Source organism: Aptenodytes forsteri, unplaced genomic scaffold, assembly GCF_000699145.1.
Source record: "Aptenodytes forsteri isolate BGI_AS27 unplaced genomic scaffold, ASM69914v1 Scaffold87, whole genome shotgun sequence".
Lineage (NCBI taxonomy): Eukaryota > Metazoa > Chordata > Aves > Sphenisciformes > Spheniscidae > Aptenodytes > Aptenodytes forsteri.
Window position 1 is genome coordinate 6,504,222 of NW_008796041.1, and position 26,618 is coordinate 6,530,839.

The 26,618-nt window shown below is 40.1% G+C and overlaps 1 protein-coding gene across 3 annotated transcripts in view; it reads left to right on the forward strand.

Annotated features, from left to right (window-relative positions):
- The window catches only part of SEMA3C (semaphorin 3C), a 137,402-nt gene extending 125,570 nt beyond the window's left edge, over nucleotides 1–11,832 (forward strand). For all 3 annotated transcript variants that reach the window (XM_009285523.1, XM_009285524.1, XM_009285525.1), the window contains 4 exons: nucleotides 1,187–1,344; nucleotides 4,996–5,063; nucleotides 8,284–8,414; nucleotides 10,382–11,832. In XM_009285523.1, coding sequence (XP_009283798.1) covers nucleotides 1,187–1,344; nucleotides 4,996–5,063; nucleotides 8,284–8,414; nucleotides 10,382–10,795 — 771 coding nt within the window. In that variant the 3' untranslated portion in view covers nucleotides 10,796–11,832. The remainder of the gene's footprint in view (nucleotides 1–1,186; nucleotides 1,345–4,995; nucleotides 5,064–8,283; nucleotides 8,415–10,381) is intronic.
- The last annotated feature ends 14,786 nt before the right edge of the window (nucleotides 11,833–26,618 follow it).

The window sequence follows — 26,618 nt, forward strand, 5'->3', positions numbered from 1 at the left end:
CAGCATACTAAATATAGGCAGGAGATTTTCCATAATGAATATGGAAAAACTTGACTGAAGTTTGCATGAGCTGTTTATATGCCCCAGAGCCACTAAGATAAAACAATTTCTATTCATTATGTATCACTTCTAATTCACTGAAAGTGTATATTTTTTTGTTGTTTTGTTTGACAAGTAAGGAAAAAAAAAGCACTAAAAGAGGAAATTTTCCCTCCTCTTTTTTTCTGTAAGTCCTAAATAGAAATTTTCCCTTGGAAGTCTAGTCAATGCAAAAAGGCAGTGTTGGGGTTGTTGGGTCCATGGTGCAATTGTGCGTGTTTGTGTATTAGTAATAACGATGGCAATAAGAGTGATGAAAACAGCTGAGAGGATTTCTGCTGAAATGTTAAAGACCCAAACTAAAAATATGTATTCCATGATTTTGCAAGCAACATGTTGCTCAATATTTTACAAAACTACTAATAAGTAAACATTATTCACTAAATTGAATTCAGTGTAATTTTTTAGTTTTATGACAAAAAGATCAGGGGAGTTTCAAGGTTTTTATTCAATATTAATTTCTATTTTAAGAATAATTGATTAATTGTTTCTGAGTAAAACAGTCATTTTAGCCCAGATTTTGGTGATGACCTATTCACTTTGAACTTCTTTTGCAAATGGTCTCATTCATTATAAAAGTTCTGTTGGCTTATTTTTCCAGGTATATAAGGCTATCAGAATCTGGCCCTAAGCCTCGACATAATCTCTAGGTTTTATTTCTTGGAAGTCTATGCACTGAAGAATCCAACTAGGAACTCTGCATAATATTTATTAAAGTGACTATATGCAGAGAAAATACTTAGTTCAAAGGCTTGAGCCAATAATCCTCACTGAATAAGAACCAAGTTCTCAAATCTGAGCAATATTAACTCAGCCTGTCTGCTCCAGAACAGAACAATGACACTTAATGTCCAAAAACCATTAAAAATCCCCAGTGTTTCTAAGTGTTTTCTAACAGGAACATGGAAATATTATAGGCCTGTTCACCTGGGAGATTTCTGTTTATCTTGGCTTTATATATATTAGTGGCTCCCCTCTTGGCCTTGAGTTAATTCCAAAATTAATTGAAAGGTTTTTAGGTGTGTTAGCCGAGTCTCGGGTGAAGATCCTCCACATCTGAAATAAATCTTTCCATTTCCTTCTACAGCAACAGTTGTACGTGAGCTCAGATGAAGGGGTCACCCAGGTATCCTTGCATCGCTGCCACATCTACGGGACAGCCTGCGCTGACTGCTGCCTAGCCCGAGATCCGTACTGCGCCTGGGATGGCAGCTCCTGCTCCAGGTTTTATCCCACGGGGAAAAGGTGAGGGTCTTAAGCAGCCCAGTGAAGTCTGCAAGGAAAGAAGGCTGCTGTTCTGCTATGTAGCCTGGGGTGTTGTAATGTGATGGAGAAGTGGGATGTCATTCCTTTCAGCAGCATGTACGAACAATACCTCCGTAGCTATTGTGCTTGGCATTGTTCATCACCTAGGAGCGTATGCTGCAAGAGCATATGATAAAGAGCTTGCCTTTTCATATTTAAAGTAATGGACCGAAAAAAAGAAAAAAAACCCATTCCTTATCATTAATATTAATCCTTCTCTCTCATGCACACAAAATCAGTGAAACATTTGTTCCCTTTGTTTAAATTCAGTTGCTCACTATGGATGTAATTATGATAGCCCTAAATACAGCAAAATGTCTCTCGGGCTGTCTGAGGAATAAAGTCTTTTTTTTTTGTTGTTCCTCATTTACTCCTAAGTGAGAAGAATAATTTCCAGGGAAATTTTAGGCAAATGTGATTTCCGTGTAATGCCTGCAGATTTGGGGTTTTTGACATGAGATTTATTAAAGCAGACAGGGAAAGCAATTTCTCTTTAATTTACAACAGAGCTAATAGTCCATCTCATAATTCTTATGCAAAACAGGAGCCTCTTTCCTCCTCCCAAGGGAAACATTTAATAGCAGGAGGCTGTAGTGAGCTCTTGTATTGCTAAGATTTCACTTCATATACAAACAAAGCTACAGAATACACAATGAGGTATTACTGCAGAGGAGACAAACCTTTCAGATGTACGCCAGAGTTTTACCCACTATGTGCTACGGTGCTCAGTCCCTGCACCTGAGCTGCAGATGCAGAAGACCAGATACAGTTAATGGGCTTCACTCCTTTACCTACATGGAAGGAGATGGTAGACAGAAACAGACAAAGCTTGGCTCTGCTCCAGTGACTCAACGAGCTGATGGCAATGTCATCCCCTGAGATGAAAGACAATTACTTTTGTTATTGCGGTTTTCTTGATTCATTTCTTATTTCAGACTAAAAGGTAAAGCCCAACCTGGCCATGTAGCAATTGGTAAAGTACCTGGGGTTTTCACTGCTTTCACTCAGCATATTCAGCCTCCAGCCTGCAAACTCGTTGTTTTCTTCCGTGGAACAAAGGTCAGAAGATGGGGGGAGGAAAGAAAAGAAAAATCACCAAGTCTCAGGCCACCTAACCCCTACCTAACACAGTTGCTGAAAGATATAATGAGCAGTCAGGTATACCCAGTCTGTGCAGTTTCCAGTGGATTCCTTGCCATCCCCATTATATACACCTAGGGTTATTTCCACTGGGGCTTGCTTTCATGCTGACATTTTGTTTGCAATTTGCTTTTTATGTCAAACCAAAATAAACACCTAAAACTGTATGGAAAAAAATCTGGTTTTCATATGTAAAGGAAATGAGTTGTCCCTTTATCTAATGAGAGAGATTATGGAGAAAACATTGGTAATTGGAGCCAAATCCCATAGTCTAGACAGTAGTATCTGCTGGACACATTTGCTTATTTGCTTCTTTTGACACTTCTGTCTCCCATGGATTACTGTGGTTCCTCATCCAACATTGATTTACCTCAAAACACCTGACAGTATTATCTTTATTTTCTAAACACCACCTTCTCAACCTTTTTTTATACATATCAAACTGTAAGTTTACATTCTCAGAACTCCTAAATGCAAGCGGCGTGCCATTTCTGACAGTGTGGAACAGCTCACGGTAGCACAGGAGTCCTGAAATTCACTCAGAAATTCTTCATTGTCTCCTTTGACTCACATAAATAGAATCATAGAATCATAGAATCATTAAGGTTGGAAGAGACCTCTAAGATCATCGAGTCCAACCGTCAACCCAACACCACCATGCCCACTAAACCATGTCCCTAAGCGCCTCATCTACACGTCTTTTAAATACCTCCAGGGATGGGGACTCAACCACTTCCCTGAGCAGCGTAGTTCACAAAGGTTAAGAAGCCAAGACATAAGATGAAGTATTTTTGATGGTAAACATCAAAAATATACATGGAATGTCAGAAATTACTCCTTTGAAACATCTCCTTTCAAATGTTTCCTTTTAAAACAATGCAGTGAAGGATCAGGTGACACGGGATTATAAACACTGTCTCTGGGTGTTTGTGCAGTACCTGGCCACAGAGGCATCACCCTTCACTCAGCGGTACTGGAGCTCCAGGGGCTTTTTATGGTTTCTGATCTCACAAAATCATTAGTGCATAGTTCAGAATACAGCTGTTACATATCCCAGCAGCATCCATTTGCAACAGTCTGTCATCAATATATTTTTTGTTGAATTTGATAAATATTGAACTAACTTACAGAATATTCAACAAATAAAATAATATATCTTAAGAATAAAAAATTCAGGTACCAGATTTTCATGCACTGAATTCTGTGAGCTATGACCTCCTAGCCAAGGAGGACTGAAATGCCAGTATTCCCAATCCCAGTAAGTTCCCTAGTTAGTTTGCTACAGAATCGTGATTTTGCATCTGTCATCCAAATAATATAACAAAGTCTTATTTAGAAGTATTCTGAGACTTGGTGAGTTTGAGTAACTTTTGGAAAAAATCACATACAAGTAGAGGATAGAACTGAATCTTAGCTCTCCACCATTCTGGGTGAATACTTGTCGTGGTTTAACCTCAGCCAGCAACTGAGCACCACACAGCTGCTCGCTCACTCCCCCCCCACCCCCTGTGGGATGGAGGAGAAAATCGGAAGAGTAGAAGTGAGAAAACTCATGGGTTGAGATAAGAACAGTTTAATAATTGAAATAAAATAAAATAGTAATAATAATAGTAATAATAAGAAGAAGAATATACGAGCAGCGGCCCCCCCGGCCAGCTTTCCCCAGTTTATGTACTGAGCATGACGTCACATGGTATGGAATGTCCCTTTGGCCAGTTGGGGTCAGCTGTCCTGGCTGTGCCCCCTCCCAGCTTCTTGTGCACCTCCAGCCTTCTCAGTCGGTAGAGCATGGGAAGCTGAAAAGTCCTTGACTAGTGTAAGCACTGCTCAGCAACAACTAAAACATCGGTGTGTTATCAACATTGTTCTCACCCTAAATCCAAACCACAGCACTGTACCAGCTACTAGGAAGAAAATTAACTCTATCCCAGCTGAAACCAGGGCAATACTGCAGTCACTCTGCTACCAAGGTGGCTACAGGCACCAAAAATAAGGTGCCTGCCAAAGTCAAGGAAGGAACATGCCCTATACCATAATTTTCTGTTGGTGCTTTAGATATGAGCACTGTGACTCTTATGCAGCTCATTCTTAGGTGTTTGCCTTTATGAAGAGTTCCAGCTGGGGAATCTGGCTTTGAATGTTAGGTCTTGCAACAGTGAACGTATGTCTATTTTATGCATCACCTCTAGCCCTTCCATCTCTATACCTCCATTGCAAAACTACTTTACCTACCAAAAGTACAACCATTTATAAACTTCAGCAACAGAGTACTCACTCAAACAGTATCTTCACTCTAGGAAGCCTGCCAAGAGTAAAGCACACTCACAGTAAGTCATGAACTATCCCTAACAGTTGATCTAGTAAAAAAAACCCCAAAACCCGCAAATAAAAAAGTGGTTTTTGCAATGTAGCTATCTTGGAATAACATTTTGTTTTTACAAAATATTTCAGGAGGAGTCGTAGGCAAGACGTGAGACATGGAAACCCTCTGACTCAGTGCCGAGGTTTCAACCTGAAAGGTACTGTAATTTAGAGATCCTCATGCTATATAAAGAATGCGTGGCTTTCCTTTATGTGATTCATCGTAACTCACATTATCTGTGTGGTTTACTGGTAAAGCATAATTATTTTCCAAGTCTGAGTTTTGTTTTGATTTGATTTTAACATCTTTTCTTGCAATTAGATGAAACTTGCATATATATGATAAAATTTGAACCATGAAATACATAGTTCAGCATACATGAAATGGAAAGCTGACAGTGTTGACTGTACAACAGGTACAGTTAATTTGAGGGCTGTTCTACTTCTAAATCCGTTCAGTCTTTATTAATTTATCTTCATGCATGTAAGTCTTGGACCTCAGAATTATTCTGCATATTTGAGGCCATATTGTGTTTTGGAGCACATCTTTCAGAAAACAGCAGGTGCTCTACCTGTCTTTTGAGTTATGATTATCTCTTTCTCCCTTTACATGGGAAAATAAACCATTCCGAATCTCTTTATGAAGTCACTTATTTCCAGCTGTGCAACTGTTTAGTCAGCCTGGCATGGTGCAGGTGGACAGGGAAGCCAATGCTCTGCCCTCCCAGCTACCACTTTCTCCAGACTGATGGACACCAGTCAAATATTGCCAAAGTCATAGTAAGAGTAGACACATACATAAAGGAAGGTTAATCCTCTTCAACCCCATGCATGTCTGAGCTAGGCTGTGGCAATGTATGCCATCAAACCAAGGGCACACATTAGAGAATTATGCTCCTTTCACCTCTGTTTCTGAGCCTGCATTTTGAAGTGCATTCTCATCTGTACCATCCAGAGACCAAATAATAGACCTGACTGATTGTAAATTTTTGACTGAATTTTTTGAGTAAAAGAACAATGCTTTAAGAGTTACATGTGAAATGTTCAGTTAATAATAATTCCACTGACGTGGTCTCCACTGGGTCTCAGAAGAATCTCCTGGATCAAAACAAACCACAACAGTCAGTTGGGTGTAGATCCCTCAGCCCAAATGTGGCTAATCCTGCTCTAGCTGCCAATCTACAGTGCCAGTGGGTCTTTCCCCATGACTCAGTATTAGGTAGTTTCTATGAAGCTGAATAGCTTCCATAGGTAATTACAAAAGATGACCCCACCATTAGAGTATGCACCTGAGCTCTGAGAGATCCCTGTTAGAGCTTAGGCTCTGAATCATGAAGTAACTTGAGCTGCATGTCCTACCTTTCAGGCATGTGCTGTGACCACCCACCCATTGTCTGTCCCAAGGGTGGGTGTCTCCTCTTTCGATGTGGAAAATGTGAGAATGCCAACTGTCTGCTTTCTGGGCTGAGGGGATACAAATATTTAAACCTTGACAGTCTTGTGAAACAGGTTTCTTGTTTTCCAACCATTTTTTTTAATGTGGATGTATTTATAGGTTTATGTGTTTTAGCAACGTTAAAGGATGTTTTGGTGACAGCAGTGGGATATAGCACAGGTAGATGGCAGTTGTTTCCCCGGTGGAAAAAAAGATAAAAAGAAACAGCAACTTAGACTTTTTCAAAATATAATTAAAGCCATTTATAGCAAGACTACTATGTTTGGAGAGAAAATGAAATCTATCTAAAGGACAAAAGACCAGAGAGTAGGGCAATAGCAAGAAATCTTCCAAGTTCATAGGGAACCATAATCTTGAAACAAAGTCTTTAAACATGATAGGTTGCATGCCTTAGACCTCTCAGCATGTATAAACTCAACGTTTTGGGCATATTGCAATTTTTAAATAGATCATCATGAACTAAGGGGCTTGTATGATTGCTTTTCAAATGTTCTGTTTAATATTGTTACGCTTGTGTTAGCCCTTATGGTCATTAGAGAAATACATTTGTATTCTCTCAATCTTTTTCTTAGCATGTATAAGTAGTAGTAGTATGGACAAGGTAAGAAGTTAGATATACGTTGATCAATTAAACAAATAAAAATGCATTTTTGTAGTACACCTAGTTCCAGTGTACATTAAAATAAAAATGTGTTACAGCTCTGATTCTCACTGTTCCACAGCTACAGATAGGTCAGCCCGCAGATAAGCTCTTTCCTAGCTTATGGTCTTTGAATGCAAAATATTTCCATGTTTTTCTCCTAACAGTTGCAACTGATTTTGGTACAAACTCATAAATGTGCTAAAAACTTTGAAGGACTAAAACCAAGTAAAGTCTCCTTCCTTTAGTAGAATAGATTCCAATTTCACATATCAGTTGATGAAAGAAGCTGAAAAGAATGGGAGATAAAGTAGACTCTGAGGAAAACCAGTCTGTGCAAAAACAGAGTCTGATTTTAGACATGTTGACTTCTAAGTATTTGCATTTCTCATACTATTTTGTATCCATTTTTCCTTTAAAAAAAAAAAAAAAAAGAAAGAAAGAGAAAAATATTCTATTTTATATATGATGTAAGCTTTTAAATCTGGAAGTGTATTGTTTTCAGGACAAGTAGTATGATTTGGGCCAAGCAATGAGCATCTAAAAGTTCCTATCGGTAACCACCAATTGTTCATCTATCAAGACTATAAAGGGGCACAACAAGTCTAAGCGCTGACATACGCTCAGCACTTGCCCAGGTGTTGCTGGAGTGCTATAAATCTGTCCTGCTCTTTGTTGCTGGCCTGTCTACGTATTCATTGCCTTTCAGATTTAGAGCCAAGTCCCTTCCTTGCTTTGTAAGAGAAGCACAGGAGCGGGAGCCAAGTCTGCCCTCTCTCGCCTCCCTGTGATACTGCACGCAGCTGGAATAGACGGAGCCTTCTTTAGGGCGTGCTGCTGTATTTTGAGTCATGCAACCATATTCCCCCAACTCGTAAACTGTGAAGTGTGAAGAAATATATTAAATGCTTCATTCTCCTTTGGAGAGTTTAGACAGGTGTTCTTGTAGTAGCAGAGAATGAGATAATTTCAGGGAACAATATCCCTGAGCTCAGTTATCCCATCAGCAGAGCTTACTAGCCCACAGGTATCCTACTTTCTCAGAACAGACCATGTCGGATTGAAAACACTGGTATCTGGAACTGGATGTGCTTCTTCACATTTCATTTCATTTCTTTGAAAATTTTGTACCCTAAATTACTTATTATTGGCCAATATCAGGATCAGATATACTTCATTTTACCTGTATTGCAAACAGTTTACCTGTATTGCAAACAGTTACTTGCTTTCTATATCAAATCACCATTCACAGTAGCCTGACCTGTTTTCTTTTTCCTTCTAGCATACAGAAACGCTGCAGAAATAGTTCAGTATGGAGTAAAAAACAACACCACCTTTCTCGAATGCACACCCAAATCTCCTCAGGCTTCTATTAAATGGCTGCTACAGAAAGACAATGACAGGAGGAAAGAGGTGAGTAATGTGAGCAGTGGCTCTGGAAGGGACCTCAGTCAGCATCCAATCCACTCCCCGGACCAAGGCGAGGTAGCGTGTGTGTTTTCATCAGACAGTCCGGCTACAGTGAAGCTGGAGAATTTGCGTGGATGAAGGACAGTGACCAGCACTTTACTCATATAAATAAGGGCAGACTCTTCAGTATAGCTGGGACTTCACTCCTCAGCCCCAGTGATTTCTATCAGACCAGAACAGCTATCAGAAAATTCCTGTCAGCTCCCAAAGTCGGGGAACTAGTTAATGAATTTTTCCTTCACACCTTACTAATTGCAAACTGAAGGTTTGCAGCACTCAGGACTTCTTATTGATCTGAGGAAATAGGCATAAAAGCAATAACCTGTATAAAGTTCAGGAAGAAGTCAGCATGCAGTAGCCCTTCTGTGCTATTGAAGAGATAAAAGGCAAAAGTGGGAGAAATGTGAAAGGTTTCTTTAGCAAGAAACTAGTCCAGGCTAAGAACACGTATTGACAAAAGCATTTCCCCACCACGGTGCAATCACATTTTCCATTACTGCACTCTCTAAGGCTCTCAAGTTTCAGCACTGTAATATACAGTATGATTGTTTATGGGGAATGTGCCTTCCTTAAGTAATATAAAAGGGGAAAAAAACCATTTCAAATCCAAGGCAGTTACTATATGAATAAAAAGGAACATCTTTTGAAAGGAAATATTAAGTAATATGGTGTCTGTTGATAGATTATAAATACTGAAAAGCATTATTCTCATATCAGGCCATTTTCCAAAATCAGAGAGGACTTACAAGCCTTTCACTGTCTTTCATGCTGTTTTTCTCATGTACTCTTCAAAGACTCAAGCAGTGTCCTGGCAATCTAGGTGCAATTCTTTAACCCCTTGCTTCAGCAGAACATCTCCTTTTTTAGTTCTTATGTTCAATAACTGTATTAGAATCAATGCAGTTTTAAATAACAACAGACAAACTAAAGCAATCAAAGGGTTAATTACATTTCCAGTCTCAAATTTCTGAAAATCTTACCTCCACAATGTCTACAAAAGTTTACAATAACAGAATAGCATAATAAATAAATGAATTCCCAAGAGAATCAGATATAATGTAAAGTGCAGTGGCAAAACAGAGAAATCATTCATACAAATACCAGCACTGGTATTCTTTCATAATGGGTTAGATTACCGATTTTTACTTCACAGCTGATATGCAAAGGGACATGTGCGCAGTCATTTATAATCAGATGATGACTCAACAAGCTGTGGTAACTTGCTTCCTTCGGATGATGTGACCATCTCCTGGGACTGTCGAGAGTCTGAAGCCAGAAAGGAAATAGGAGAGTAGAAAAATTGCTCTTGGTTTCCAAGGAGCCAAGTCCCAGCTGAGGCCACTGCGATGAAAACTTTTATACCAGGCTATAGACTCTGCAGTGCAGATAGAGTTCTTCAGAAGCTAGCCCCAGGAACCTGCTCAAAGTCAAAATATTTAACTAGAAGCCACCTTGTGTTCAATGACAGATCAACCCCCAGTTCTGCACCTTTCTTCCATTGAGTCTCAGCAGCAATCTCTGATGCTGGAAGAGACGTTCTCGGGGGTGTGACCCTGGCAAATGAAAGTTCATTTCCTCAGCTCTGCTATTTGAACATTATGAAAACTCTTCTTTCATGTAGTCTCCAGATTTGCATCTTTGTCTTCATCCTGATCAAACCTATTGTAACATAACGAATAAAAATATTGAAGTCATTTTCTTTAGCGACATTTACGTACCTTGAGGTAAGTTCTCTCCTAACAGTAGCAGTAACAGTGGTCTCTGGGAGATGTGATAAAGCAAAACGTAGTACCTTTAAGAAGCCCTCTAAGAAAGAAAGAGGTGTTTGAAGTGAGACTTACCAAGAGGTCCAATACTGTGTTGTTCCATAACATTCCCTAAAACGTTCCTTCTGCCTTTTTGCTCTTTAGGTCAAGCTGAATGAGAGGATCATAGCTACTGAGCAAGGACTCCTCATTCGCTCTGTCCAAGACAGCGACCGGGGGCTTTACCACTGCATCGCAACAGAGAACAGCTTCAAGCAGACCTTAGCAAAGATCAATTTCAAAGTGTTGGATTCAGAGATGGTGGCCTTCATGACTGACAAGTGGTCCCCTTGGACCTGGGCCAGCTCGGTGCGAGCGCTGCAGTTCCACCCAAAGGACTTTGTGGGAGCTTTCAGCCACTCAGAGATGCAGATGATTAACCAGTACTGCAAAGACAGTAGACAGCAAGGTCAGCAGAGGGAAGAATCCCAGAAGATGAGAGGGGACTACAGCAAACTAAAGGCTCTTATCAATAGCAGGAAAAGTAGAAATAGAAGGAATCAATTACCTGGATCTTAATTTTATTTTGTAGTAATAGATATCTTTGTCCTTACTGTAGGGGGCTTATATTTGTCTGTTGAGAACAAATTTGAGCAAATCTGATGAAAAATTAAATGAAAATCCAACAAGCCTCAGAAAAGATCCTCCTCCCAGTAAAATGCAGTGTAACTTAACTAAAGAAAATAACGCAGAGCATTTTCTTTCCTGGATGCCTACTGACACTAGGTTGGGCTCTGTCCTAGAAGCAGAACTGAGTATTCATCTTAAACCAGATTCACATTTAACATCTCAGTATTTAATTACAGCTGAATAGAATTTTTTACAAAATCAATGCATTATCTTGCAGCTCTGGAACTGTACCAGCCAGACTGGTGGTGAAAGAATCTGGGTTAAGATGCATGCTCAAAGTAGGATGGTACTAAGATTTCCTTGCACTGCATTTAAGAACATGAGTTCCTTCTTGTTTACTGTTCAATATTGGGTTTACAGCTTTCACTCATTGTTCAAATCATGTAAATGCATGCTGATAGGAAGCAAGTAAAGTATAGTAGAAATGTTTCATTCATTCAGAGGTCAAATGAAGGAACGAGTAGAAGAAAAAAATTATACTTTATCAGAGGAAACACTGATTATTGTGCATAGTATGAGTTGTAATAAATTCATGAGTTCTGGAATGTAACTTAAAATATTTCTGCTCATATTGATTTTTATTAAAATAGGGTGTCCTATAACACTACATAGCTTTATAAGTGGCACAAAGCTAACATGAGAATGTTCATTATACATACAATTTTGAAAAACACCTAAGTGACTTAGGTATTTTAGCTATTTTTCAAAGAATTACACTCCAATTTTTTACAAAGGACAGAATGTGGGTATACAATATAGTGTTTACCCAGAAATGAAAAACATAGATTATCTTTAATCTCTTCCATGATTAAATTGGAGATGGTCTGCAATGTAGAAACAAGTCATGAGTGTCTCTGAAAATTTTAAAACATTATTTTTTCAACTGTTTTCTCAAAGTTGCAAATATTTTAACTGAAATTTTTAAATTAAACCATTTCCATTTTCCAGTCTTTGTACCCTTTTTCTTTTCAATGTTATTTTCACAATTCCCTCTTATTTTCAGTTTTCTGCTGAAAAGAAGATCAGGAAAAGAAAAAAAAAAAAGAATGAGGGGAAAATAAAACTGAAAAATGGTTTGGGTGAAAAAACCAAAAAGTTTAACAACTTGAGAGGCATGTTAAAACAGAAATATTTTTGTTTAAGAAGCAGCTGTCAGGTCTAAACATGAAGTATGTTTAGTTGAAAATTGGGTAAATGTGCATCAAGCCATCCTGGGAAAAACTCTCTCTTTTTTTTTTGAGCAACAATAATGCCAAAAAATAGGGACAAATCTCCTCATTTTACTATGTAAGAGTGTTCCGGAAGCCGCTGAGTCTGTTCAAAGGAGATAGATAACAGGGATTAAAAACCTATGAGTACCTTAGAAAAATTGTGGTTTATTTCATGATATTTTATGGTAGTACACAAAAATATAAACTAACGTTCAGCTCAAAACTGAGCTATGTTCAGCTAAAAAAAAAAAAAAGGTAAATTTCTGGAAAAAAAATTGAGTGAAAATAATTTCTGAACTCAGAGAAGATAATAAAAAAACTTTTTTAGAAGTTGTCAGTTCCAGCCAGTAACAGATGGATACTGTATTTTAAAACATAGTTTTAAACATTTTAATGGGTCTTTGTTGAAACTCTTTGGGCATTATTTTGATTCTGCTTCTATTAGAGTACTCTGGGAGTAACTCTACAGGGTGTAGGAGAACACCTCTGGGTTTGTGCCAGTGTGAATTAAGATCTAGTGCAATGGAGGTAACTCTGGTATTTACCTGATATGAGTTAGATGTGTCACTTTATCACCACCTGATGCAGAATAGCTGGGGAATGGGGTCTGATTGATCAAACCACTTAAACGGTCTCTGAGTCCCTTTGATGCTGGTGGGAGCTCTTTGAATTAATTTGTGTGCTTACTGCTTGCTTCAAAGGGGATGGCAGTACCAGCCTGCTCGTATATTGCCATCTAGTTAAGTGCTTTCCTTAATCAAGGCCTAAATGCATATTTCTGCAATACGTAGCCACTGGTATCTAAAGCCCTTCTTATGGAAACCATCAGGAAACTTTCTCTTTGACTTCAGTAAGCTTGGATCTGGCCCCAAGAGCTAGCAAAGCGGATTCTGGAGGAAAAAAAAAAAGGCAAATGAGATGGGTAAGGGAAAATAAGATTATTTTTTTTTAACCCAGCTGACTTTCAGTGCAGCAAACTACTTTTTTTTTTTTTTTTTTCCTGAGGATGGTTGATTTCTGAAGTGTGTAAGTGACAAACCAAAAATTGAGTGCCACAAAATAAAACTACCTCCTGGAAAGACATTAGTGCATATACTCTGTATGCTGCCATGTTCTTCCTATTTCCCCAGCAGATCCACTACAGAGTTAGTGTGATATTAATGTCTATTGTGAGGATCATAATTGCTTCCAGATGGAATACAGTGATTAATAGGTATTTAAGGGTACAATTTACCCTTTAAGTGGTTAGGTACCTTGATATTTTAATAGGCCCCCATTAGGCCTCAGAAATTGTAGTTACACTGTTTTCTAATAGAATATTGGCAATAAGGGATTCCGTTAAAACAATCAGCATAGCTCAGAGTTTCATATGATTATAAAATAATATTTTTAAAGCTGCTTCATATACCATTATTATGGTATGACTGTTTAAGGGATTATACTTAAACTAACATTTTTCCTGCTGCATGAAAACTTCAGCATATATATAATAAGCTTCTGTCAGTGCGTAACCGGTCCAAGCTTCCATGCTTAGTAGCCTTCCCCTGTGTATAGAGTAGTCAGGAGCCAGATGCTCAGCTGGTATAAACTAACGTAACTTCCTTGCTGTCCATTTAGCTACTGTGGTTTATACCAGCTGAGGGTTTGGCCCTACATGTACAGAATAGACAAACTGCAATTTTTATTTGTTTAAAGTAGCCCCTCTACTGTAGGTAACACCAAAACTTAAGACTGTAATATTGTTTGTGCTATTTAATACTTCCTATTTTGAGGATTACTAAATAATGTATATAATTTTATTCCTTAAAAAATACAAAAGCAAAATGACTTCTAGGCATAACTTCACCAAATGTAAAGATACGTTCTCTGCTAAGAACTTCACTGTGTACTGATATTTTTTTCGCTATTTTTATTTTGTGTAGTTTGTAAAGTTTGCTGAAATCTTGACCTAACAATGTGTTCTTTGCAATTGTTGTTACTGTAGATATGTGTGTTTTATTAAGAAAATCTTGTTTTTAAAAGTGTAGGTATGTGTATAAGTTCCTAGCATGATGAAGCTGTCATTACAGTGAATATGCATTATATAGTGTGTAAGAAAGAACAAAGTGTAGTTTAACATAGTGCTATTTAATTGAATATCTAAAATACTATTTGCCTGACAAAATAAAGTGTGTTGCACCAACTTAAAAATTTGTTTTCCCCTTTATAGATGTGTGTTAAAAATAAGGAAGTTTTTTTTTCTCTCTGAAAAGCAATCCCGTAGACTTTCTTAAATAAGTCCAAGAAAATCCTCGCAGCATCAGGTATTACAGCTGATCAGTTCTGAGCCCTGCTCTGCATTGAACACTCAGTCACAGAGATTTCCAGGAGCTCACAAAGAGTCGGAGATGAATTCTTTCAGAAATGACCCCATGTAAAGACCCTGCAAATAAACAGGTTAACATTTTTTCATTGTAAATAAAGAAAACTTCCCCGGAAGTATTTAAAAGACGTGTAGATGAGGCGCTTAGGGACATGGTTTAGTGGGCATGGTGGTGTTGGGTCGACGGTTGGGCTCGATGATCTTAGAGGTCTTTTCCAACCTCAATGATTCTATGATTCTATGAAAAAAAAGAAAAATTGGTTTTCTACTAGAAGTATAAAGTCAATCAGAAATGTCCAACTTTAAAAAAGGGGAGTAAAGTGTAAATGCTTTCTGCTTTTATTTCACTGGGAAAAAACCTCACAAAAAAACCCCAAACAAACAAGAAACCAAGCGCATTCTGTGAAATCCTGCAGATGAAACAAATTTTATTGTTCAGCTTTTTCTTTCAGCTGGGACTCGAGGCATTCTCCAAGCAGCTCTGCAGGGGAGGCAGGCTGGTGGGGCTGCGCCGCAGGGAGCAGCAGCTCTCTCCTATTTCCTGCTTGTCCTTGGAGTGAAATAACCTGCCCAACACCTACAGTATGCTCCTTTTTCCTGCATCTGTCATCCAAGCAGTGTTATTATTGCTCTTCTTATCGTCTGTTTTTCCAGATGGGTTTCAACAAGAAAGCATAGGGCCTCCTCAGTTCTTTGGGATAATAATTAAAAATTAAATGTCACAAAGACTGACCTTCACAACAAGGCTCTGGATCGTTAAACCCGGATTTTGATTTCCCAGATAGATAGGTTCCTGCAAGGCTTTATGAGGTGTGAGTGGATAAGATTACCTCACTCCACGATTTCCGTACTGGCTGGTTCCTAGATGTGCTGACACTGGATAGTTACCTGCTCAGCACTCAGGCCAGTTTGGGTCATAAGCTGAGGTTTCGAGCACTCCCACGTGCTGTAGGAAATGTTTGGATTAGGCTCCAAAAAAGCTGGGCATTTACAGAGTTTTACACTCTGAGAAACCTTTCCCAGATCTGATCCTCTGTCTTTAAATCCTGCTCAGTTGTCTTTTGCTGATTTTCTCCCCCTTCTCTTTTTTCCCCCTCCTGCAGGGTTACAGCATGGTTCAACACTTACTGCTTTGATTCCTTACCTCTGAGCTGTGGCAAAACAAGACACAGGACTTCTCAGGACATCAGATGTAAGATCTTCAAAGATCTGAGCTTTCTCCTTTGTCTTTCAAATGTCTGTTGGAATTTTTATTTTTTTTTCCATCTGGGAGCTACTGCTTTTTCTAAGGTCTCTCTTCTGGTGACAAGACCTTTCTAAAATCTCTCTTCAAGTGAAAGCAGGATGCAAAACCCACACACTTACACAGTCTTTTGCAATGCATGTGTCCATGCAGGATCCCTACAGGACAGAGCAGCATCAAGTGCAGCCTACTCTACGCAGCCACAGAAGCCCAGAGGGGACCAGTGAAAAATGTTGCCTGCACAGGAGGCACCGCTAACAACGGGGTGGCTCCCAATGCTACAGGATGATTGTTGCCTCCGGAATTAATTGTTGCCTCCAGAATTAAGTCAGCAGCTGTAATTCTGTGGGGCAGGCCATAAAAGCAGGTTGAGGCATGGTGGCTTTTGCCTAAAGTAATGGACTAGGTCTCAGGAGACTAATACTTCTTTATCCTTTTCACTGCAGCTGGCTTGCTAAGCCCTTCTCATGCTCCCCAAGGTGGTCTGGGGAGAAGTGACTTCATGTGATTTGAGCCCAAGTAAAACTACACACAGATACTCACCAGCAGGTTCCAGATAGATACATGCGTACATACAACTACCTGCATACAGAGGAGCTTTTCTTTCCATACAGTATTTGCTGATACATTTAGCTTCCTTTAACATTAATGTATGTCCTTTTCCTGTTTCAACATGGGCAGAATCAGACCTCAGGGTCCCAAGATGTCAATAGCTTGTGGGTAGAGCAGTTACCATCTCTGAGAGCATTTTAAAAGACAATTAATTGGTCAACAAAAGCCCTTTCTTCTAATAACTCTCCTCTCTAACTTACCTTCTTCTGCACTATCTCAAGAATTTCCTTTTAGCATTGGGAGACTAGCACAGTATAAGAAATCAAAAATGTGCTGTCATTTAACATGTCTAATCTAAACTAAAGACTGAGATTTAAAGATGCTTTGGCATTCTGAACACTCCAAGACGCAAATTCAACACAGCTGGTTCAGCAGTCAACAAATAATTACATTACAGTGATAGACTGTCCTGTATCCCAGGACTCGTTATTGGATTCTATATACAGCTTTACAGAGCAAACAGCATTCACGTATTCTTAGCACTGTATCAGCTTCATTACTCCTGATTTGAATGCCAGCCTTATAAACGAACCGGAATGTTTGCTGAGCTCCACATTCAAGACAGTTTAGGCCAAGGGATTTCAAAACATCCAACATTTTAAAAAGCCCTAAAACTTTTTCAAAGGTTTTTAGAAAAAGCAAATAAAAAAATAGCCAGTACTGTTGTCCGTGGGAAATGAGAGTCAATAAGACTGTTTTCTAGCCGGGCAACTTGTACAGTAACATGTAGCATGGGGAAAGCATGAGCAAAAATACATTTACTTAACCTTAGGTTCACAACTCTTTTGGATAGTTGTTGTTCCTTGGCTCTTTGCAGTAGTTCTTTTTCCAGTATCTGCTCTCTCTGTCTCCATTTCAGTGGTCCCTAAGAGACATAGGGTTTATACTTGCTTTCACGTTGACATCTTAGGACATGATGTCCAGGGCATTCTTTCAGGCCTTTTGTCTAATGAGACCTCAGTAAAAATAATATTACATGTAGTATTACCTATGATATCTGCCTAAATTATTTCAGCAATTGATACAGTATTTGGAAAAAAACTTACAACATTTTTAAGACTTTGCTCAAAATGACAGACAGAGAGAAAAAGGACCCCAGAAAAAACAGAGCAATGCAACATGCCGTGGTCCTTACATGAACACTGTGAACATTGACTTGCTACTGCATGTTGTTATATGATGAAAAATATGATTCTTTCAGCCTTGACAGTCCAATTCTCCCATAAGTCATAGAATCATAGAATCATAGAATCATTAAGGTTGGAAAAGACCTCTAAGATCATCGAGTCCAACCATCAACCCAACACCACCATGCCCACTAAACCATGCCCCTAAGCGCCACATCTATGCATCTTTTAAATACCTCCAGGGATGGGGACTCAACCACTTCCCTGGGCAGCCTGTGCCAATGTTTAACCACTCTTTCAGTAAAGACATTTTGACACCCACCTCGCTACAACCTCCTTTCAGGTAGTTGTGGTGAGCGATGAGGTCTCCCCTCAGCCTCCTTTTCTCCAGGCTGAACAACCCGAGTTCCCTCAGCCGCTCCTCATAAGACTTGTTCTCCAGACCCCTCACCAGCCTCGTTGCCCTTCTCTGGACACGCTCCAGCACCTCAACGTCCTTCTTGTAGTGAGGGGCCCAAAACTGAACACAGTATTCGAGGGGCGGCCTCACCAGTGCCGAGTACAGGGGCACGATCACTTCCCTACTCCTGCTGGCCACACTAGTTCTGATACAGGCCAGGATGCCGTTGGCCTTCTTGGCCACATGGGCACACTGGTGCACAAGTCAAAGCTCACCAAGATTAATGTCCTTTCACTGCTCACAATGAGGATTCTGTTGGGCCCTTTCAAGAGTCTTATGCCCCCCTCAATTTTTGTTAAATATTCAATCATTTCCTCTTTCAAAAGCTCTTCTTCCTTTAGGGTTCTACTCCTCCTTTTCTGTATGGACTCTTCTTTATTCCCTTTCCTTTCCTCAACTGAACTCAGGCTAGTAGTCCCAGAGGGTCTACTTTAATTTAGCTGTTTTAATTACAAACCCTGTTCACTCCAATATTCTGAAATATATATTACCTATTATAATCTTCAAAAGATGCCGCACATTATTGGCTTCATCACTCTTGTCTGCTTCATAGTGCCAGTTAACAAACAAAATATAAAGAAGCACTGCCAAGATGTTTGCAGCCTTTTGAGCTTAAGAACAACATCAGAACCAGACTACTTAGTTGAATATCTATGATCACACTCAAAAGACGTTTGGGTTATATTTTGTTCTGACTTTTTCAGCACTATATTCATACTGCAGACTATTCTTTATTTCATGCTTGATGATACAAGTATCCTAGCTGAAGGATTTTGTTTTGAGGAACTTGAGATAAAGGATGGAAAGAAAAAAAATCAATAGATTATATTATACAAATCTATTTGACAGATTGCCAGTCACAAATACATTCAGTTAAATTACCTGTAGGAGAAATTATTCTGTAACTCAGAAAGGTCAACAATCAAAAGAATTAGTCCAAGCTATCCAAAACAATGAGCACAAAAAAATGTTCCTAAGACTGTTTTCTTTGGCAGGAAAGATCAAAGGCCTTTGCCATGGAAGAGAAAGATCACCCTTATTATCACAGCAACAAATCCAGATGCCTCCTTCACATACATGGGACAAAAGGAGCTCACAAGATTTCTTCCCCTTCCAAGATTTGTAAGGATTAGAAAGATTTATGATATTTACCTATATATGGATTTATCCTATGTATGGATCTGTCCTGTGCTGTGTCCTCCACCTAGTGATGTCTGGAGCTGTCTATCAGGAAACAGTTAAAGCAGAGAATAACATGCCTGGTGGATTATCCAGGGCTCCAGAAGTAGGGAGGTAACCACCTGGCCCGCTGGAGCATGCTAGTCATCTCCCAGCACAGGGGTTGTTTTGGTGCAGTACACACTGGCCAAGGACCCCTAAATGGAGTTAGAGACAGTTCATTTTCTAGTGCTGCTGGAGATCAGTTAGAACTTAACAAAGAAAGAATTGCCTTGCCAGTTTATTCATTCCTGTCAAGAAGGCAAGCTGTTATTTTGAAAGGAGCTAACGACACGATGGCGAAAACCATATAAGCTGAACAGAAACTTCCCCTGCATCCTCCAGCCAACTGTAAAGTCAGCCAGCAGAAATCTTGGAAATTGTACAAGTCTTCCTGCACTGAGAGCACTCAGGTTTGGATGCCAAGAATAAATCTTACTCTGAGAGAAACCTCTGAAGTAACTGCTGTTGACTGAGCTGTTACTGGCTGTGAAGGCAGAGCTGAGTGTGGCAGACAGTGTCATGCCATACCAGATGCTGCATCCCCCCGGCCCCATTTACACCAGATTTTGCCTTACTTATCAGTGTGGGAAGAGGAGAAGATGGTGCAGTTCCCCTTCCTTTGCCTCAGACTGGCAACTCTGGGCCTCTCCTTTGGTTCACTCCAATGCTGTCCCAGAAAGCTGAAACAGTCATAAACACCACTTAACTGGTTGATTAAGTCAGTTCACAGCTGCTTTTCATCACCAGAATTTTGCAAAGCAACCATTGGGTCTAGGCCATGATTTTAAGTCCCTTTACCAGGACAAAGCACTAAGTTGCACAAAGAGAGCTTTGGGACTTATCGGCATCCTAAAGAAGGACACAGCACTGGGAAGGTTGGTGCAATAACCAGGAAAGCTCTGATTTGCAAATAATGCTTGGTAGTGATCTCCTTCAGCTGCAAGACGGGAGAATAGTTTCTGTAATGCTTTCTGCATGCTGCACACCTGTATTTCACTAAAGAGGACAGTCCTTAAGATACATCATACCTTGAACTCAAAATTTAGACACTGGAAAAGAGCAGGAAATACACAATTCATGAAAGAACCAGAATTCAAGTTAAGACAGTTCATGCTAAAATACCCTGAGTCTTGTGCAATGTCATAAACTCCTTGGCTAACGCACTCATCATCTAGCAATTCCCATCCCCAGATCCTAGGAAAGATCCAGCAAGTATTTCCTTGAAGACATATTAAATTGCAGCCCAGTCCAATGTACTCCCTTTCTCGGTTTCTTAAGCCAGGTTCCTAGTGAAAACTCCTGCTGATGTTAGTTACTTAGCTTGGATGAGTGAGGGCTGAATAAGGCCTGTGGTATTTGGCTTTCTGAGAATCATGCTCAGCCTCCTTTTTCCTGTGTCCAGGGTCTTCTGCATTTAAAATCTTTTTCACCACCTGATTTTGGGTGCTCTATATCCTCTCTTCATCAATTCATTCCAAGTCACTGAGAAGAACGCTTTATTTTCTGTGTTATTTATTTATGTTACTATAGTATTTTAACCATATACAAAGTCAGGATATTGCAAACACAAAGTATTGAGAAATTATTCAGAAGAAATATTTTAAAAAAATAAATAACCAGGAAAAATGGGCTCCGTAGTATTTAGAAAAAATGAAAACCAAAATCAGAATTAAATAAACCCCTACAGTTTGCAGTAAAAGAGAAATTAAAATGGACCCCTCTGTTGATTTTATTTGACAAATCTCAGTCATAACTGTGACAATTTTATTCCTCTCCATCATCTCCATACCCCGAACCACTTATATCCCCAAATAACTGGATTATTTCCTCCACACTGAGTAATAGGTAAGATAGCTAAACAGTTTCTTCACTGAAGGTTCTCTCTTATAGAAAAAAAACACATTTTTTCAGGAATGGATGCAGCCTTGAACCAAACTGGGAGACGTGCATGACTTTGCAACCCTGGCTGTCCTGTAACCGTGCTGTTTAGTTCACCACCTATACCGACACGGTTAATTGCCAGTTTGATGATATGTGACAGTCAGGGCCTGTTTGCTGACTTGAAGTTGCCTTTGAAGTTGGCTAGATGGTGCTAGAATACGCTTCTGCATTGCATTAATGAGCATATGGCTCATATTCTCCTTACTGTTGATCAGAGAGTACTTAAAACTTGGTTTTGCAGTGTGCCTCCACACTTAAAAATTGTAAAATGAGTCAGTTTTACAGTCCAGCCCTGGACCAGAAACTATTAACGGTGCCTCATTAACTAAATATTGAGTTGATTTTAGGGATAGAAATTTAAAAAAATTAAACTTTAAAAATCTCTTCCATTGCCATAGGGTACAGCTGCTTGGCAATATACAAGTGCTTTGCATCTCTGAAGGTTATTTTGTCTTCCTTGATATAGGAATTTGTACCAGTTGTGCAGTTTAATTTTCCTTGCCACCACAAATCTTGACCCTTGGTCTCCCTAGCTGTCTCTGCAGGGTGGTTCTGTGTTTTTCTTTGTTTGTTTGTTTGAAACTCACTTGGGTCCACCAACTTGAAGAAACGTGATGTAATTAATACAGGATTGCTGCAGAGGCAGCTGAGCACAGCCTGAATTTATATTTTCATTTGGCTGGTCAGAGAATTGGTTGCAATTCAAAGTGAATGTGTCATCCCAGATCTCACACTCTATTCTGTGGACAGCTACACACACACAGCAACAGCTGAAATGAAAATGTAAGTCTCAGAGGATATTTAACGTCCAATATTTTCAACTTCTCTTATCACTAATTGCATGCTGGCCTTTTCATGAAGATAAAAAAAGGGTTTGAACTGCTGAAAAATGAGTTATAGCAAACAAACGCAATGTGTACCAATACAGTCTTCATATTCTGCTTGTAAGCAAACAGTTGCTGGTATTCTATAACTAATCTTGGGAAGATGAGTTGGACCTTTGCTGATATGTGCTAGCTGACTGCTGTAAAGCCTGCAGGAGCAGCATGCCTACCACTGCACAGTGACTCCCAGCAACACAAGAAAGCTGATCATAGCTCAGCCATTGCTGTGAATGTGGTTGCATGTTTGCAAAATAGCAGGAAGTTCCCTTTTCCCTCCCATCTGAAAACTGAAACACAAAGAGATTTTTTTTTTTGCAGCCCATGGGCTGGAGAAAACACAAAAAAGAAGAGAACTGATACAGAGAAAACACTTTTCTCTTAAGGTAAATATTGATGCAGCTGTTTATTGCCCTATCTACTGAGAAAAACAATACCTCTATAAGGTCAAAGGGTTTTCAAATAAACGTTAACACACTTTCTGGAGGAGTAAGTTTCAAATTATTGCAGAAGGACCTGTCACGTGAATGCAGAACTCGTTGATTCATTCATGTAGGATTTGCTTATGTCAGTTCTCCCTCTTGAGCAAGAGAGGTATTGAGCAAGTCTCAGACCTCAACTTTGGGCTGCTCCATGTAGTAGGAATTAGATAGAGGCTCTGGTCTGGATTTTCAGTGCAATCTGTACAAAAGGGAGGTTTCAATGCTCAAAGAGAGCAGTGTTGGTTTCTCTGCCAGGCGACAGTCCTGAGCACTGTGTTACTGAGGCTTGTGAGATTTCTTTTTTCCTTTCTTCTCTTTTCCATGCAAAGCCAACCAACCTCATCAAGAGACACTTAGATACCCCTGCCCAAGTTGCAACAAGGGAGTTAACCTCAAGCTGGTTGAGAGAAGTGGTTTAAAAACTCTTCTGGTTGGGGAGGGATTGCCATTTGAGTTAGACCCATGACCTGTGACTGAAAAGGGAGGAGGGCAGGGGTCTTTCTCTGGCTGTTTAACTATGGTTGCACATAGTCTGAGAACAACTACAGGCTCATGCTTTGTAATCGGAATAATATCTGCTGTGGAAACCCTCAAAACTCGCAAGTGCTTAGGTAACTGGTGTGCTCAGATGTGGGCAGATGAAGCTTAGCTGATTGTGGCCAGGAAGTGTCACTTAGGTCAGGTGGGAGTTTTGATTTAGGCATCCAGAGCCAGATGTAACATACTGAAGAGACAGTTCTCCTGAAGCTAGATCCCATGGCACACATAGCAATTTGAAAGGTTAATTCCGAAATAAAATCCCAAACCTTCTCTCTAGTGCTGGGCAGCCCTAAACACACCAAATATCATGAGGGAAGGCATTCATATTTGCTATTTCTTTCTATTCCTTGGTCAAAGGATTAGAAATAAGCCTTTGTCATTTGTGGTATATCTCATCACAAGCCTTAAGCTTAGAGGAATCATGACTCACAAATGCCTCTTTTTGTCCATTAACTAGAAAGAGGATGTAATGTGCTGGTATAATACCTACGGTAAGGACACGTAACACTAGGTGAGATATAAGCCTCAGCACAGCTGCCTTCTGGGATGACTGAAGAGTCAAGTGCTGGAAGGGAGGAAGACCAGTGACACCAACACCATAAATCAGCTGAAAGACTTCATACGTACCAGCTCACTCAGGGGCATGCACTGGGATATGTGCACTACTAGTGTCCTGGGTTTATTGCCCTCTTCCCTCAGCTTTGGGTGAAAGGCAACGTACTCTAACTGAAGAGTATCAACCTCCTCCATATTGCACTGTAACGGTGCTTAGAGGTCCCAGGCCAGAGCAGCTGTCCTTTGCTCTTGGCCCTGTTCAAATACATAAGTGATGGCCTCCGTCTAGGTCAGCAAGGCAGATAAGAAGCAGAAGGAGTCACAGGGCAGGATGGTTGAAAGGCTGCAGTGAGGACTGAGTTGTTTCACTCTAGTGGATATATCTGGATAATCATTGACCTCTCTGTTGCTGTGGAGCTGCTCCCAGGAACTGCCTCCCCTACCCTTTCCAGCTTCCAGACCACTACAAGCAGAAGAGATGTACAACCCTAATGTTCTTTCTGACAGAGTAACTCAGACTGCCCAGCACACCTCTATGACCACTGCAACCCACCTGATCCAACCTGATTTTAAATTATCTAATTTAATTGTAGGAAATGGCCTTTGGCCTTATGCTTCTGCTTTTAAAAGAATTGCTTCAGCTCCAGTCATTATATTTATGCATGAACCACCCACTTTGATATGGAAATTATTGCAGCTCAAGGGGATTTCATTAAGTAATTAAGGAGGAGGGCATATAATGTCATTTGCTGTAACCGGATCTACAGAGCCAATCAATAAGTGACCATATGTGCATGAGCCAGGAGCATTTCAATACCCTTAGCATCCCTGTGAAAAAAACAATGCAAGTGGGAGCTCCTTTATCCATGACACAATCTTGTGGTCTCAGGCATATTTTCATTGCTTAAAAGAATTGCACGAGCCATGCTGTCATATCAAACTGCACAAAGCAGGCAGATTTACTGTCTGCCTGGAAAAGCATGGCAACCAAAGAGCTTTGCAGTTCCAAGCCGAGGGCTTGACAAGCACTGTAAGAATAAAACCTGCTTTATATCAGAGCTTTCATAATCAGGCCATGTTTTGCATTTATATTCCAAGTTTGCTACTCTTAAAGGTCAGTTTTGTTCTGAGTCTGAAAAAAATTCATGGTATTAAGTGCTAATGCAGCTGTAAATACAGCTTTCTAGCTTTTTTATTTTATTTTTTTCCTCCTGTTCTGTTGGCTAAAACCCTAAACAGCTGGTGTTTGCTAGATCACATTCTTAGGGTGAAGAGTTTGTCCTACACACACAGAATGTGTTCATTCCTCAGGAATCAAGTGACCACACCAGAGCTAAACAATATGTAAAGCATACAATTTATTTTGGACTGTGATTTCTCCAGATGCTGAAAGCTGGTACATTTATTAACTTTTGACTACAAACCACTGATTTTCAGTAGAAAAATGCATACAAGAAAGAGCAAAAACTTTTACTAGGAGGCATTATTTTGAACTCCGCTAAATGCTTGCTGCTTTCATACCTTCTGGTTTGCAACACTGAGTCTCTGAACACAGAAACGAGACAAAGCAGACGAGTTTTGTATTTGGAAGAAACCTTTCATTAAGGCAAAATGTCTTGAACTGACACTGACTGCACTAATGGAAAGATTTCCATTGAATTTGTGGGAGCTGGGGTGGGCCACCTATTAGAAGGCAGACCAGGTCATCATTTGTAGTAGCTCAAGCATGGTTTGCAATCCAAACCTGTACGGTATGGATGGCATCCATTATAGTCCAGCTTTGGGTTATATTTACCAGTTGCTTTTTTTGGTTAGGTGGTCGATCACCCTGGGGTCACATTTTCAGGGCTCTTTACAACCCGAGCAAGCTGAGCCTTGGGACAAAGATCTAGGGGTAGCTGACTAATTGTTATTTAAGACCCACTGAAGTTAATAGGACTCATAGGTGTAAGCAGTACTTCAGTGATCAGATCTCTTTGAACATTAGGGTTTTAAATGCCCTGTATGTGAAGATTTAAGCTCTGGAAGACAGGAACGCTGCCTAAGGGAAGTGCAGGTCTGAGGCCCTCCTGCAACCACCAAGAGCCAGAACCGTGGCCTGGAAAATGAGTAAAAGGTTTTTATCTTGTGATATTACAGTTATTAAAATGCCTCAATCCTGCCAAGAAATCCGTGACTCTCTTCAAATCTTTTTCCTAATCCTGTAAAGCTCAGAAATCAATGGCACCTGAAAATGCCTGTGCCCTTCCCCAGTGGAGGACCAGCCCCTGTCAGGCTACCAGTGCATTGAGGCTGCCCAGCCTCAGGCCCTGCAGCTCTCTGCACAGACATGTTGCCCCGTGCCCTGAGCAAACTGTGGGCACACACTGAGTCAATCACTAATACCCCATGTGGAAAACCCCTGGACATGCATTTTTTGCACCGAAGCATGGAGTTCTTCAAGCAAAGGGACTGGTGGGTATGTAGAGACATTATCAGTCTTGTATACAGGGCTGAGTTACACTGGAAAAAAAGATAAGAGTATGTCCAACACATCTTTGTATGTCTTTTCCCATATTGCGCTCACTTTCACTTTGTTGAGTTATGATGGGAAAGTTGGTCAAGAGTGTGGGGCAGCAAGCAGCTGAAGGGCCATGGTACATGTTATCTTCTCAAATGCATTTCTGTTGCCTCACTGCCAGTTATCCGACTTTACTACCCTGAGTAGTTGGGGGTTTCAGATATCATCGTGCATGGAGTTGGATAGCAACATGGAGTTGGACCGAGAGAATGAAGAGCCACCCACTGTGGGAGAAGATCAGGTTCGAGACCATCCAAGGCACCTGAAGGTGCACAAGTCCATGGGGCCCAATGAGGTCCATCCGTGGGTCCTGAGGGAACTGGCGGATGAAGTTGCTAAGTCACTATCCTTTGTAATTGAGAAGTCGTGGCAGTCCGGTGAAGTTCCCACTGACTGGAAAAGGGGAAACATCACCCCCATTTTTAAAAAGGGAAAAAAGGAAGACCCGGGGAACTACAGGCCAGTCAGTCTCACCTCTGTGCCTGGGAAGATCATGGAACAGATCCTCCTGGAAGCT